The following is a 16,520-nucleotide window of genomic DNA, read 5'->3' as shown; positions in this document are numbered from 1 at the left end:
ACCTGACCTCAAGCTAATGTAGATTAAATAACTAATGTTTTGCAGTATTCTGATATATTTGCAGTATTCTGATGTATTTGCATTACTCTGTTGTTTTGCAGTATTCTGATGTTGTTGCAGTACTCTGTTGTTTAGCAGTATTCTGATGTATTTGCAGTATTCTGATGTATTTTCAGTACTCTGTTGTTTTGCAGTACTCTGATGTAGTTGCAGTACTCTGATGTATTATCAGTTCTCTGATGTATTTGCAGTACTCTGATGTAGTTGCAGTACTCTCTTGTTTAGCAGTATTCTGATGTATTTGCAGTACTCGGTTGTTTAGCAGTATTCTGATGTATTTGCAGTACTCTGTTGTTTAGCAGTACTCTGATGTAGTTGCAGTACTCTGATGTATATGCAGTACTCTGATGTAGTTACAGTTTTTTCCAGCTGCAGCCTGCAGAGCGTCAGGACCGTTTGGGGAGTGCGCATGCGCGGGCTGTGGAAGCGGAAGTGAGCATCATGTCGGTGGAGGACCCGTTCTTCGTCGTTAAGGGGTGAGACACGAACTAATTCAGACTCAAACTCAACGTTAACTCGGGTTAATTCAACCCGGGTCACGTTCTGACTCGATCCTATAACAGCGAGTGTGTGTTTCCCCCCAAAGACAAAGTTACACCAGTGAAGTTAGCTCAGCGGCTAGCTGCGGCTAGCTAGCCTCGGTGCTAGCAGCAGCTGCTGCTCCCAGAGCAGATGTTAGTTTGACAACAACAACAACAACAACAACAACAGACTCGAGTCAAGTGAGATTCACGTTTGTCTGAATCTGTAGCTTCAGCTGGAAAGAGCCGAGCAGCTCCGGAGACTCTGCGGGCAGACAGCTAGCAAGGGGCGGCTAGCTCCGAGCTGGAGCCCCGCTGCTTGTTTGGGTTCAGGGAGGAATGTAGAGTTCAGACTGGAAAACAACACATGACAGTAACTTTCCTCTGTGTGTGTGTGTGTCTCTCTCTCTCTCTCTCTCTCTGTGTTTCTCTCTCTCTCTGTCTCTCTCTCTCTCTCTCTCTCTCTCTCTCTCTGTGTGTGTGTGTGACTCGCTCTCTCTCGCTCCGTGTGTGTCACTGTGTGTGTGTCTCCCTCTCTCTGTGTTTGTGTCTCTCTCTCTCTCTGTGTGTCTCTCTCTCTCTCTCTCTCTGTGTGTGTGTCTCCCTCTCTCTGTGTTTGTGTGTGTGTGTCTCTCTCTCTCTGTGTCTCTCTCTCTCTCTCTCTCTCTCTCTCTCTCTGTGTGTGTGTGTGTCTCGCTCTCTCTCGCTCCGTGTGTGTCACTGTGTGTGTCTCCCTCTCTCTGTGTTTGTGTGTGTGTGTCTCTCCCTCTCTCTCTCTGTGTCGCTCACTCTCTCTCTCTCTCTCTCTCTCCCCCCCCCCCCCCCTCCAGGGAGGTGCAGAAGGCCCTCTCCCGGGCTCGTAGCCTCTATGACCGGTGGGAGGAGCTGCTGCAGGACGGGACCCAGGTGAGACCTGAGTAAACAGACCACAGTCACAAATCACAGGACTTAAAGAGAGACTTCACTGTAAAATGAAACTTCCCTCATCATCCACTCACCACTGTGATGGAGGTGAAGTGTTAGAGGCACCAAACCCTTCTGGAGTTTCAGGGCTATGCAGCGTTGCAGCCGTTACAATGCATTAGAAGTAACTTGTGATCAATTCTTCAGACATAAAAATAAACAACGTCAAAACCACAACACGCCTCCTTTCTGCTCCTGTGCTGTCGTCCCAGTGTCCACAAGCCCCGACATTCAAATTCCACTCAAACCTGCATCATTCACACCATGTTCATAGTCTGAATGTTCTCTGATCACTGTTCACACACACACACACACACACAGACACACAAACTGCACGAGCTCTCCCCCAAGGGGCACGTGACAACATCAGCGAGGACACTTAGGTTAAAACACGGAGTCAATGACGCCGTTTCGAGTGGAATTTGAACTTCGGGGCTTCTGGACACTTGGATGACATCACAGAGCTGCACACACACGGGACTGGTCAAAGGATTTAGAGGATTGCCAAAAGAAAAGATCCGATATGAAAGGGCTTCGGTATTGTTTGGGTTTTTCTCCTGTGGGAGTTCTGAAACATACAGATGCCTGAGCGGTGCCTGATGGATCAGATGATAGTCGACTATAATAGCTAAGGCAAATTGGAATTAACAGTTGAAAGTTTAGAGTTAAATATACAAGTATAAAAAAAGTGCACAGCTCTTGGTTTATCCTGCCGGGCAGCGTGGAGTATTTATTCGATATCTTGGTGTCTAGTTAGTGATGTGTCTTCTCAGGTCAGTCGGGATGAGCTGGACTGGAGCACCAATGAGCTGAGGAACTGCCTGAGGGCCATCGACTGGGACCTGGAGGACCTCAGTGAAACCATCAGTATCCTTACAGCATGAAAACAGTGTCTCCCCCCCCCCTACAACCCACATCTCCACATGACCTTCTGTATTTTTAACACAAACAGAATCTTTGTGTTGCTCTCAGCCTCCCCCATTTATTCTCCAACTGCATCAGAAGACTTATTAATTATCATAAAGTCATGAACCCTTTTATTTACATGGTTATTAAGCAGAGGATAGAATTATGAAAAGACTCTTTCACCAGTCGGCAGAGGAGCGACCACAACCGGCCTCTGCATCTCACTGGGCTGTGACCCAGGACTGATCCTCTGGCTGCTCGGCCTGTGTGACAGGAGAACCACCAAAAAGATGTGATTGGTTGTAACTTTAATAATCATATAAGAAGATTCTGCAGGGTTCTAGTGAAGGAGTGAATTAGATGCATATTCCGTTTTAAACCCATTTATCTTTCTGCACTTTTATCAGCTGTTGTCCGTGAGGTCTCAGTTGTTGTTATCAGACACGTTGTTTGGCTCCTTGACTCACTCAGGTATCGTGGAGTCGAATCCAGGGAAGTTCAAACTGGAAGACAATGAACTTCTGGAGCGGAGAGACTTTGTGGAGCGAACCAGGAAATCTGTCCAGGTAAATTCCATCAACACAAACTTCATTTGGATTATCTCTTTCTACCGTGTTGGTTTTATCTAACTGTAAATCCTCTAGTCTCTGATCTGATCGTCTCTTTTGCGGGTGCGTCGATCGTTCTAGTTGTTGCATGAACATTTGTGTCAGAGCCTAAATTGACTGTGCAGGGATATACAGTGCCTTGCATAAGTATTCACCCCCTTGGACTTTTTCCCATTATGTACTGTTACTAACTGGAATTCAAATGGACTTAAATAAACTTTTTCCCGTTTGATCAACAAAACATGCATAGTACTTTGGAGGTGCAAAATAAATTTTATTGTGACACAAACAATAATGAGAACAAAAAAGTTGACATCTGTTGGGTGCATAAGTATTCACCCCCCTGTGTCAATACTTGGTAGAACCCCCTTTCGCTGCAATTACAGCTGCAAGTCTTTTGGGGTATGTCTCTACCAGCTTTGCACATCTAGAGATGGAAAGGTTTGTCCATTCTTCTTGGCAAAAAAGATGAAGCTCAGTCAGATTGGATGGAGACCGTCTGTGAACCGCAATCTTCAAGTCTTGCCATAGATTCTCTATTGGATTGAGGTCTGGGCTTTGACTGGGCCATTTTAAGACATTAACATTCTTTAATCCAAACCATTCCTTTGTAGCTCTGGCTGTATGTTTAGGGTCATTGTCCTGCTGGAAGATGAACCTCCGCCCCAGTCTCAAGTCTTTTGCAGACTGCATCAGATTTTCTTCAAGGATTTCCCTGTATTTGGCTCCATCCATCTTTCCCTCTATTCTGACCAGTTTCCCTGTACCTGCTGAAGAGAAGCATCCCCACAGCATGATGCTACCACCACCATGTTTCACTGTTGGGATGGTGTGCTCAGGGTGATGGGCAGTGTTGGGTTTTCGCCACACATAGCGTTTTGCATTGAGGCCAAAAAGTTCAATTTTGGTCTCATCTGACCAGAGCACCTTCTTCCACATGTTTGCTGTGTCTCCCACATGGCTTCTGGCAAACTCCAAACGGGATTTTTTATGGATCCCTTTCAACAATGGCTTTCTTCTTGCCACTCTTCCATAAAGGCCATATTTGTGGAGTAGACGACTAATAGTTGTCCTGTGGACAGATTCTCCCACCTCAGCTGTGGATCTCTGCAACTCCTCCAGAGTAACCATGGGCCTCCTGGTTGCTTCTCTGATTAATTTTCTCCTTGTCCGACTCTTCAGTTTGGGTGGACGGCCTCCTCTTGGTAGGTTTGCAGTTGTGCCATATTCTTTCCATTTTCTTATGATGGATTTTATGGTGCTCAGAGAGATGTTCAAAGCTCTGGATATTTTTTTATAACCTAACCCTGCTTCATATTTCTCCACAACTTTATCCCTGACCTGTTTGGTGAGCTCCTTGGTCTTCATGATGCTGTTTGTTCAGTAATGATCTCCAACAAACTCTGAGTCCATCACAGAACAGGTGTATTTATACTGAGATTAAATTGCAGACAGGTGGACCCTATTTACTAATTATGTGACTTGCAAATGTGACTTGTGAATGCAATTGGTCGCACCAGATCTTTGTTAGGGGTTTCACAGTAAAGGGGGTGAATACATATGCACTCAACACTTTTCAGATTTTTATTTGTAAATAATTGTGAAATCCATGTAATATTCCCCCCCACTTCCAAATGATGCACTATTTTGTGTTGGTCCATTACATAAACTCACGATGAAATAATTTTTAATCTGTGGTTATACCATGACAAAATGTAGAAAAGTCCAAAGGGGGTGAATACTTATGCAAGGCACTGTATCTGACTGATGCCTGTATGTGGTCCCTGTTGGAGGAAACCAGCAGCTGTTATGAGCAAAACAAACAGGTGTGGTACAGTCATACTCATTCAGGAGTAGTTAGGTGTGTCGGCCTCACCCGTGCACCGACTGGGTTCTCCTCCAGCTACCAGTGGTTACTGGTCAACCAGCTGCAAGAGGGACGACCAAACAAACAGGTTGTTCAGGCCAAGTCAAACATCAGGGAAGCATGCAGCCATTTCTGTGTTTTCATTTTGTTTCTGTCGTGAGGAAACAGACAAAATCAATTATCTATCAGCACCTGTCGCCTTGTTTACCTGCAGAGCTGAGTCACTGTCTGCGCCTAGAACCCAACAGAAAACATGAGTCAGGTTCTCACACGAGTCTTATGAGTAAAGGTTCCGTCCTTAAAATAGACCTGAGAAGAAAAGAGTCATCTGAGCCAAACACAAGAGATTCACCGAGGAGGAACAAAAGACTCGTTCTCAGGCTGGAGATTCGGAAAATGTGATAAATGTGAAGCTGTTCGGCCACAGTGCAGATTTTAAACTGATGTTCTTCCTCCATGTTTGTGACACATTGTGGAGTTAAAGGTGTTTATCATTTACGTGTGTGTGTGTGTGTGTGTGTGTGTGTGTGTGTGTGTGTGTGTGTGTGTGTGTGTGTGTGTGTGTGTGTGTGTGTGTGTGTGTGTGTGTGTGTGTGTGTGTGTGTGTGTGTGTGTGTGTGTGTTTGTTTGTTTGCAGGAGATGAAAGATCAGTTGTCCAGCCCTTCTGCCGTAGCTCAGGCAGAGAAGAAGAACAGGCAGGTTGGTGAACACACAGAGAGAGAGAGAGAGAGAGAGAGAGAGAATACATACACACAGGAACAAGTTGCCTTTGTTGTTTACCATCAACAAGGAACGAAATCATGAGACAGGATGAGACAGGATTGATTGATCACCTCATTCATTGCAGTAATTAATCAAAGCACAGTCGACTTTTTAACGGCTTAATTCAGCCATTTTTGTTTCTATTTTATCTTTCACAGTGCAGCTGATGTGTTGTCAGGTCGCGCACACAACAAAAATAAATCACTGCGGCATCCTGTGGTTTGGAAAGTGTAGTCGCCAAAAATGTTTACAGCATTAATCCAACAAACTTTCAAACACTCAGGCCTGTGATGCCTCATTACACAACTAAACACACAACTCATCTCCTGGTAACCCCATGTCTGTCTGTCTGTCTGTCTGTCTGTCTGTGTGTGTGTGTGTGTGTGTGTGTGTGTGTGTGTGTGTGTGTGTGTGTGTGTGTGTGTGTGTGTGTGTGTGTGTGTGTGTGTGTGTGTGTGTGTGTGTGTGTGTGTGTGTGTGTGTGTGTGTGTGTGTGTGTGTGTGTGTGTGTGTGTGTGTGTGTGTGTTTGCCCAGGCTCTGCTGACTTCAACAGGCCAGGACAAGTCAACCAGACTGGAGGCTCATCTGGTGTCCTCGAATTCCAGATACATCCAGGATCAACAGGAGCAACAGCAGGTGAATTAATGGACAAGAGGGAAGGAGGAGAAAATGGACAGAAGCTTAATTAACAATAGTTTAGTAGAGGAAGAAAATAAGCTTTTGTGAGAAGGAACAAACAAAGAAGAGAAAGACGCAGGGTTTGATAAAGAACATGGGGAAAAGGAGAGATCTCATTTGTGGGGTTTATTTAAAAATTCCATTGTAGAATAAACATGCAGCAGGAAGTGCCGCTCAGTTTCCACCAGTAAAATCTGTCTTCACTGTTTAATGTGAATCAAAGACAAATGTGAAGATGAGGAAGACGAAGATCTGAGTCTCCTCCACTAGGTTCACACACTGTGATGAAGAGACGCAGGATTAAAAGCAGGTGAACGGTTTGTTTTCGGCGTCAGACTGTGAGACGTCGGTTTCCGTTTCCTGTCGAATGATGAAAGTGTGTCGTCACACATCCGGTGTCAGGTCGTGGTTGAAGTGGTAAATGAATCAAAGATAGATCGTTTGAAGATGTGTGGGTGTGTGTGGATGTGTGTGTGTGTGTGTGTGTTTGTCTTTATCACATTGTGGTGTCTGGAACCCGATCTGGAACCCGATAGCACAGTCACGGGGGGAATGACCCCAGATCAGTGAAAAGAAGGTCAGGATAATGCCCTTTATGATTTTCAGGGTTAACCCAACAATGAACAATAACCAACATTTTGTGATTAGGTGTGCTTAGGCGAGGTAACTCAGTACCGGCCCCTAGTGGCAGTGGATGATACTGCCTAAACACACTCTTCACTTTGAGAACGCACACATCCTCGTCTTTGTGATATTGTGAGGACACCATACAAGACCATGCATGTGACATTGTGCATATGTGAACGTTTTTTTCTTTCTGTAACTGATTAATCTGCTATCATAAAGTTAAGCTCACATTGATTTTAAGTTGATTGAAAAAATTAACTGCAAAGAAAGGCTAATGAGTATCAGGAATAATTGCTAAATGTAGGTTTAATGTACACGTCGTAACTATATCCATAATGTTCAAACACAAAAATGTGTGTGTGTCTGTGTGTAGCTCATCGTGCAGGAGCAGGATGAACAGTTGGAGTTGGTGTCGGGCAGCATCAGAGTCCTCAAAGACATGTCAGGACGTATTGGAGACGAGCTGGACGAACAAACAGTGTGAGTACACACACACACACACACACACACACACACACACACACACACACACACACACACACACACAAGCATCATTTTACTTGCAATTATATTGAAGTAAATTTTCCCTGATCGACTGTAAGTGACTGCAAGAATTCCAGTCATTAAGTGGAACCACGTTCTCAAGAGAAGCTCTGATCTAACCCATTTAGACCTGACGGGACAGACGTGTATACACCTTTAAGACCCAGAGAGACGTGTGTGTGCCTCTCATCCACCGTGTCGTCCTTTTCAAGACACGTGACTGGTGAAACACAAATCAGGATTCGTTGAAATACTCATGGGAGATGTAGTTTGTTTGTTTTCAGGCCCCTTAGGGGAGCCATGTTGAAGCTGGGTGCAACAGGATTTGACCAAGGCTCAGTCATTAGAGACTTGTTAAAGGAGGAAGAGGAGGAAGAGGAGGAAGAGGAATCTTGGTTTTATCTCTTTGTTTTAATGTTCATGAACTTTAAGGAGAAGTCATTGATTTACAATAAAAGCCAAATGTTTAAGCTTTAAAATGTTTACTCTGCTTCAGAGGCTGAGAAATTTAAAGGTTTAGTAAATGTATTCAATGTTGTCAGCTCTTCAGAAAACTCTCAGGTTTCAGGTGGTTTATATTTATATTTATGTTATTGTCCTAATGGGTCAAAATGTCCTCTGAAGACGGACACTCCTGATGAGCCTTCCTCTTCAAGCTGTGTGTTTATTTGGGAAGATTCCTATTCATGTTTCCTGTAACTTTCCAGTGTCTGGACTTGTTTGGTCAACACACACACACACTCACACTCACACTCACACACACACAGACACACACACAGACACACAGTGATGTTTGTTTGTTGTAGCAGAAAGTGTCAGTGAACGGTGACTAATCACCCTGGTGAAAACACACTGAGGGCTGAGCAGAATAAACACAGGCAGCGTGCCCCCACACTTCATCACCTTGTTGTCGTCAGTGCACACTGACTCACCTCAAGTCATGAGAAAGGAAATGTTACTATATGTCTTACTGAGCAACAGCGCCCCCTGCAGCCACACGTGGTGAATCATTCTTTGCGGCTGCGTTTCGTGAATATCTGCAAGAGTTTGTGAGCTGCTAATTTTAGCCACAGAACAAAAAGGAGAAAGCTGAGTTTGAGCAATATGCGCTTAAAGCAGAGTATTGTGGGTTTTTTTTGTGTGACACTAAAGCTTTATAATTCAACAATCACCTCATGTTTGTTTTTCCTCTCATGTTAGCATGTTGGGGGACTTTGGAGACGAGATGGACCAGACGTCCTCTCGCATGGACTCGGTCCTGAAGAAGCTGGAGAAGGTGTCTCACATGACCAGCAGTAAGTTATCACACACACAGACACACTAACACACTAACACAGACACACACTCTGAGAAGAAGACCATTCAGAATGATTCTCCACGCTCTAACAACTCAGTGAATATCTCGTAGCAGCACAGTTCCCTTAAATTCAGTAAAGCTGCAGCACATTGTTCAAACTCCTTGGATCCTCTCCTCCCTGGTGGAGTAACGAGCTTTGTGTCCCTCGTGTCCCTCGTGTCCCTCAGGTCGGAGGCAGTGGTGCGCCATCGGTGTGCTGGTCACCGTCATGATCGTGGTCCTCATCCTCTTCTTCACTCTCTGACGCCGGTGACCTCCGACCTCTCGGCCACACTCACCGACTCCTCCCAGTCTGTGCGGTCGGATGGATGGACAGATAACGAGGAGGAGGAAGCCGTCTCTCCTCCCCCCCTCCCCTCCCTTCCTCTCTTCTCACCGAGGACAAGCTGGACAGACGTCTGGACGCCGTCGTTCTCCTCCCTCTGCTTTTAGTGATTCTGGTGAATGTCGGCAGCAGGGGGGGGGGGGGACTCAGCTGTGTTTATGTTTTCATACTGGTACATTTCGGTTAATATTGGAAATAAAGGTACCGAACGGGGGGGGGGGGGGGGGGGTCAGGATGTTAAAGCTGTCGGGATAAAAACACATTTGCAAAGTTCAGTGTCACCCAGTAGAGAACATTCCCCTGCCAGGGCCCAACCGGCCCAACTGGCCCATTAAAACCAGTCAGACACACTTTGAGTGTCGGTTCATCAAGATCCACGACTTCTCTGAGAAGTGTGTGAACGACACTCCGTGATGAACCACACACTAAAACCTGTTCAGTAAGTTATTAGTTTCAAGAAGTAAAACGTTTTGAAAAGTATTTTAGAGCAACAATCAAATGATCAAAGAGATGAAGTGACATTAATCTCCTTTTTGCGTCTTGGCAGGTTTCCTCTTCTTTTTTTTTTTAAACTGTTGAATCTGTCAAATGTGATGATTCGTGCTTTTAGCTGACAGAAGCAGCGCGGGGAGGGAGGGGGGGGGGGGGGGGTGGTGGAGGGGCGGGGGCTTTTCAGAGTTGCCTTAAATCTATTTTTATACCGTTATTAAAAGCGCATTCTGTTGATGTGCCTATATGATCTCCAGTCAGTGGTTAAACGGGCAGCAGTGATTGGACAGAAGGTCTGTGAGTTCTCCCCCCCGCACGACAGCGGCAGGTTTTCCAGGTTGAAGAGGTTTGAGTTTGAAAAGGTCACGTGTGAAACCTGCCGCTGTGGTGTAACCGGGGTCAACTCAGACCAGGAGGGGCTCCTCGTGACCCCGTGTGGCTGATCAGAGGTCAGGCCCAGGCGCCGTCCTGCTGCAGCATGTGACCAGCTCACGATTGGCTGAGGCTCCGTTACTCTCGCCTTGGCTCAGAGCAAATGGGTTTCCCCTGTTTTTTTTGTTTTTTTTGAGAAGCTTCAGCTAATGAGTGGAGGAACAGTTGCTGGGCAGGATGTGTCCACACGCCGCCCAGACTTAGGCCTACAGCGCCCTCCGCTGGAGACTGTCTGCCATGCTTTTCCTTTGTGTCACGTCAGGTAACACTGCCCACATCAGGGTGTGTTGCAGCATATCAACTGATGCTGTCTTTTTTTGTAAATGAACATTTCTCCTGTACAAAGGCTTGATGCAGTGTCTTGCTTCCATCGACCAGTTACAGAAAATACTAAATCCACAACGTGCAATTTTATATTTTTATTTCCTGTTTTTACCTCTGAGGTCAAACCCCCTTTGTTCGATGCAGGCGAGGTTCAGGATTTAAGATCTGTCACTGCCAGAGCTCTTTTTGATCCAGTAGTTCACGTGTGCTTTCAATGTGCTTTATGTATTCCAGCCTCAAATGTCACAGTGTGGGAAACTAGGCTAATAAATGATGCAGTTGTGATTTCAGCTCCAGTCGAGTCTTTGTAAGATCTCAGGCTGGTGAAGGTGAAGCCATCGAAATATGAGAGGACTCTTAGTAAATCTGTTTCTGAAGTCAAACCTGATTCTTACCTGTGTTGCACTACACGTTCAGCACGATGGTGTCAGATCACATCTGTGTGAGGTCACCTCTCTTTGATTCTTAGTTTTTGTTTAATCCAGATGTGGAGTGTTAGCGTCACTTAGAGGGAAATAATCACAGATGTTGAGATTAAGGACAAAATACTACAAGAATAAAGTCGTCTTTTTTGGCCACGTGTTATTTTCTTACATGTGTGTTATATCTGAGTATAAAGTGAAGATATTGGGAGAATTTATCACTGACTTAATCACAACTTTATTCTAGTAACGTGACTTTTATTTCCTCAATTAAAAAATGTATTCTCGTTATGTAACTTTTCAGGTACGTAATATTTCTATTCTCAATTGCAAGCTCGTTCTTTTCATACTGAGTCTTTCCTCTATCACAACTTTAATCTCGTAATATTACAAAAATACATAGAATAGAGTATCCCAGGTGTTTAATTTGAATTTTAGAAGACAAGTTTTTGCAACTGAATTTAAGCACCTTCAGAATAATATACTTTGAATTTTTTTAACTTGAATTCAGGATTCTGGATATGTGAAAAATACCCAAGAATGACATTTTGTGGCAACAAATATAAAAAGCATAAAATTCAATGTAAAAAGATTCAGTACTAGAAATTCTGAGGCATTCAAATATCAGAATCTGATGAGACTCATTTACTTCAATGAGCCAAAATGCAATTTCTAAAACCGCAGTAATCGGTGATTTTAAAATGTAACGAGTGTAGAACAAACCCCGGCGATGTAGAAACTTAAGTTCTGGTTAACAATGACAGAATAAAAAAGTTATGAAGTGGTTGACGTGCTTTTTAATGCCAGACAGCTTCATCTACTGTTTTACTGCCTCCAGCAAATAAAACGTTTTCAAAACCTTTCATTCTTTTCTGTTCTCCTAAATTTTGACTTGACTGTCACCGGACAAAGACATGAGGCGGTCACACATGACTATTGTTTCTGAATGATTCAGTGAGATGTTTTATTAAACCTGTTCAACATGAAGAAGTTAAATGGCAGTGGCGTATTATTATTATTATTATTATTACCAGTATCATTTAATGTGTTCTGGTTTGCTCTGCTCCTTTCCAATGCCCCATCAAGACCTGTTCAGACTTGAGTCTTTGTGTCTTTGCTGTCTGAACTGAGGCATCTGGGCTGTAGTTCTCTCACTGTCCTGCAGGTGTTATAGGAGTGAGTTTTAATTGAGATGCACTCTTCAAAATGGCAACCTCATCACAACCTGTTCTGAGAACAGACGTGACCCTGTAAAAGGACATTAACAGGGCGCAGGCTCCTGGTGGCTTGTGAACTACAAGTCGTTCAGAAAGCCCCACGTCAGCAGCCAGGAGGCCGACTCGTTCAGATGAGACACAGACGTCATGTTAAACTCTGCAAGAACAAGAGCATCACACTGGTCTCTGACAAGGTGGTTTAGGTCCTGTCTCATGTCCTCTTAAAATACGACATGAAAAGCTGAGCTCAGCTGAAAGTGCACAACAGGACAATGTTGCCAACCAGCTTGTTGGTACCAGGTCGATGCACGGGGGGGGGGGGGGGCAGCCAGCCAGCTCACCCAGTCCTTTATACCTGTTGAGATGGCTTTTATCTTTTTAATTTTGTACTTTCAAGATTTACCTTCAAAGGCTTCTTCTTCTTCTTCTCTGTTCGGTCTACCGGCGTGGCAACTAAACACCAAGGTTCACCACCGCCAGCCAGTGTCACCTCCTCTTGACCTTCTCTTCTTCTTCTCTTCGGTTTATCGGGGGGGGGGGGGGGGGGGGGCATTCCTGGTCATTCCTGGTAGTGGGGTGATCCCCCCCTCCTATAAAGGTGTCTCCCTTTTATTGTCCTTTAATCCTCTGTGGGCCAGGATCAACATAAAGTGGTCACAATATTCATTATATGAAGTCTGGGTCTAGAGATCAAAGCCTTGAATCTAGATAGTTGTTTGATGTGATAAAGACTTACATGGTCCGTTATAAGCCAAGAAATATAGATCTTGATATTAAAAATTTCCAAGACTACATCAAAGGACCATATAAGTCCCATGATTGTCATGGTCCTTTGATTCTTTAGTATTGGAAATAACTAAAGAGATTTATATGAAGTTAAACCTTGAATTTAAGACAATCATCAAACAAACAAACATCACTTCAGACAAGCGCCACGATGGAGAATGTCTCACGTGGAGACGGTGCATATACTGACAGAGCTAGTAAGTACTCTGTTCACTATTTTATATGGAAACTGACTCACAGATTAAGTCTGTGATAACGTCTGTGATAATTTAACATGTTTCTCAACGTGCAGGAATGCGTGTGATCGTCAATGTGCATGGAGATTTGCCGCCAGCTGATCAGGACCTTTACGTGATGGATTATTTAGGTCGACTCGGACTGCGTCAGGCTGACGTCGCTATAAATACCAATTATTTGGATTATCGCAATCTTGTAAACAATGAAGACGACAATGGCGCGACTGAAGACTTCGGCCATCTTGATATCAGCGAAGAAACTGGAGTGGGCGCAGGTGGTGTTGAGGTTGATGACCCCCCCCTGCCTGAAGAGCCCAAGATAAATGAAAGAGAGGAGGATGATGAAGAGGACGATAAATTAAGGTGGTGGGAAGACATTTATTACGATGATTCAGAGAGTGACGCCGACTACGAGCCTGACAGCGACGATGACACGGACGATGACACGGAAGATGACAGCGCTTCATCCAGTGATGATGGTGTTGAGGACGTGGTTCCCAAAGAGGAGGAATCCACGTCCAAGGAGAAGGATGATATAAAAAGTCCAGATGCTGTCGTTGTTGTGTGATAACTGTTATTTTGTTGATGTTCTCAGTGTGTTGCACGTGTCTGCTCCTCACATGAGGCTCTCACAGGTTTCTAGGTCGTTTCCCTCTTAAGAGGCGGGTGAGATTTGTCTGAGGAATACCCAAATTAAATCTAAAGCCTTTCTTGAAACATTTGGAGTACATGCATGGTCTTGGTCTCTTTTGAAAGGTCACATTCTGAACTTTCCCCCCCAACAGTCAGAATCACTGTACTGGCATTGAGTGACAGCAGTTGGAACTAGGGTTGCAAAGGGGCGGAACATTTCCGGTAAATTTCTGGAAACTTTCCGGAAACTTCCATGGGATTATTCAGTTTGGGAATATTGGGAATTTCGAAAAAATTACACAAATTAAACGCTGACCACTAAAAACATCATTCAAAACTCTATTTTAAAGATGCATGGAATGCAGCACATCCTCCACTGTGCATTTCTCCATCACTTGTGCAGATAATTCCCAGCATCCTTCACACTACAGCAGGGCTGTTGAGGCCTGCTGGCGTGTGCAGGACTGGTCAGGGAAGTTTCGATGATATTACTGGGGGAAATATATTAACATGCTGACTGAGGATTGTTCGTCTGTTCATCTAGTCTATTTCTATTCATTTATCCATCAATTGTAAAATATTTTTAAAGATGATTCCAATTGGCCAACTATTTATATCTCTGGCATTGCTTTGGTGCTTTTTTACAAGCTTTTTTCTCATCCTATTCTACAGAACACTTCCACGTGCACTATCTCATGTGTGGAGACATTTCACCTCAGCCAATGTAGAAGGAAAGGCTGTGCAAAGACCGGTCACATGGTTTACAATGTATTATTCAAATAAGCTGAAGATGTTCACCTTGTTAAGCTCTACAAGACCTTAGAATGGTTGACCTCAGTTGAATGATGATGAATGATGTAAACCATAGGGTTGCTGACAAACTAATACTAAATATATTAAATGCAAACAAACTTAATATGATGAAAATATGCTTTCAGAGCTTTAGGATTTTATCAAGATCCCACAAAAGGTCAATAAAGAGCCGACACAGGCGTTAGGTCATTCCTGTTTGTTACAAACCTTTTATTAAGATTTTTTTTCCTCATTTTTAATCATTCTGGTTTACTTTTCTCTTTACAGTAGTTAATGTGCAATTATCTTTATTACTGGGTCACAGTTAGGAATTCACAAAGTTATTGGCACTTGGAACACATGGGGGAAACACTGGCATGTACACAGGGCATGGGGGCGGGGGGGTGGCGCAACGGGGCATCAGGGCTATGTTTTGGATTGGGGGGGGGCAGGGCAGGGTAACACGGCAGGGCTGGGGTTAAACACGCGTGTTCAGGTGAGGTTGGGTATTTTCTGACATCAGTAGACGCTACTGCATTGTTTCTGTTATAATTCTTTAAAAGTCCTTTTTTCCCTCCTTTTATTTCCAAAAACTGTTATGTCACTTTTTCATTTTTCTGAGATATGAAGAGTAATAAAGAATAATACCTCATGCTGCGAGTGCACATCTAACAATCAAACTTCGATAGTGCTTCTATGTCATAATGTACAGTTTATATATTTATATATTTATAGTGGAAAAACAAACGAAAGAAGAGTTCTGCCGAGAATCTTCACCCAACACCAGAGACAAGGAAGCGAAGGAATAAAAAATAGTCATTCACTGTTCTTATGGTCATATGTAAGCCCTGCCCCCCCCCCCCCCTCCCCCAACCTGTTATGTAGTATGATTCTGAGGTAAGACTGTGTTGACATGGACTCTCGGCTTGTTTCTGTAAGAACCCTGCACTGTATTCATTCAGATGGTCCGAGAGCCTCTGCTGAGGCTCCCAGGTTCGTTCCTGACAAAAAGCTGAAGAGAAAGTTATGTACCTGCTTGGTAACAGCAGCCGCAGCCGTTCAGAGGCTGAGCGCTGACATATCTGTAGGGATTAAGGTCGGCTATGGCTGAGAGCTCCCGAGGTAAACTGGTACTTTTTTTATTTAACTGCATCAGCGACACGGAGACACACACGTGTCCTGCAACACACCCTGAGAGTCTGCAGGTGTGTGTGTGTGAGCTTCTGTATCTCAGAGGTTTGCCCGTTTTGTATACATGTATGCATATACAGTATATATAGATATATATGTGTGTCTGTGTCTTTTGTCTCTGGTGTGTGGGGATTTGGGAAAGAGCAGAGTAACTGTTTCTGGATAGAAGACTACAGGCCTGCAGGCGGCAGGATAAGAGACGAGTGGAGCTTAAGGAGAACAAGGTGGAGAAGCTGGGCGAGGGGTGATGAGGTCATCCGCAGCGCTGAGGAAGAGGCGGTGCTGACGAAGGGATGGAGAGGGAGAGGGAGCGATTCACCAAGAGGATTCACCACCTTGATTCCACAGAGTCTCGTGTCTACTTCCCTCGTTCTTCTCTTCTCAAGGTATTCCAGTTTTTAAAACACACAATGACACAACTCCAGGGTTACAGCAGGGTTCCTAGCAAGGAGAAATCCACCCTTTATTTAGTCTGGGATGTCCTACATTAACCAGAATGCATCAGCTTGGCACGGCCCCTTTGTGAGGCTCCTCCCTCGGCCTCTTCTATGGAGGATTTCGAGAGAAGCTTTTGCTTTTCGATATTAAAGCTGCACATGTTCATGTTTCTGACATTGACAAGTTTGTGTTAATTTGGGAAGTGTCACTCGTACCCGAACCTGCCGCCTCCTTCGGCTCTACATAGCATTTTTGGCATCTTTCAAATGATTGCTTTGGTTTTATGGCCCATTACCTTCAGCAGCTGCTGCCCAGCACCGAGCTGCAGACAGACAGGGTGA

The 16,520-nt window shown here is 44.3% G+C and overlaps 1 protein-coding gene across 2 annotated transcripts; it reads left to right on the top strand.

The window, feature by feature from the left end:
- Window positions 1–460: 460 nt before the first annotated feature.
- Window positions 461–9,748, top strand: LOC128429497 (syntaxin-10). Of its 2 annotated transcripts, XM_053415517.1 has the most exons (9): window positions 461–536; window positions 1,412–1,487; window positions 2,318–2,411; window positions 2,922–3,016; window positions 5,563–5,625; window positions 6,224–6,325; window positions 7,368–7,474; window positions 8,738–8,832; window positions 9,062–9,748. In XM_053415517.1, exons 1-9 carry the CDS (start codon window positions 502–504, stop codon window positions 9,136–9,138), a joined length of 744 nt encoding a protein of 247 aa, XP_053271492.1. In that variant the 5' UTR covers window positions 461–501; the 3' UTR covers window positions 9,139–9,748. The 2 variants fall into 2 exon arrangements, with proteins under 2 accessions (XP_053271492.1, XP_053271493.1); XM_053415518.1 differs by lacking the exons at window positions 8,738–8,832; window positions 9,062–9,748 and adding an exon at window positions 7,666–8,693.
- The last annotated feature ends 6,772 nt before the right edge of the window (window positions 9,749–16,520 follow it).

This window comes from Pleuronectes platessa, chromosome 3 (genome assembly GCF_947347685.1).
Source record: "Pleuronectes platessa chromosome 3, fPlePla1.1, whole genome shotgun sequence".
Classification (NCBI taxonomy): Eukaryota; Metazoa; Chordata; class Actinopteri; order Pleuronectiformes; family Pleuronectidae; genus Pleuronectes; species Pleuronectes platessa.
Note: the sequence above shows the minus strand (reverse complement) of the source record. Positions and strands in the feature narration are given on the sequence as shown.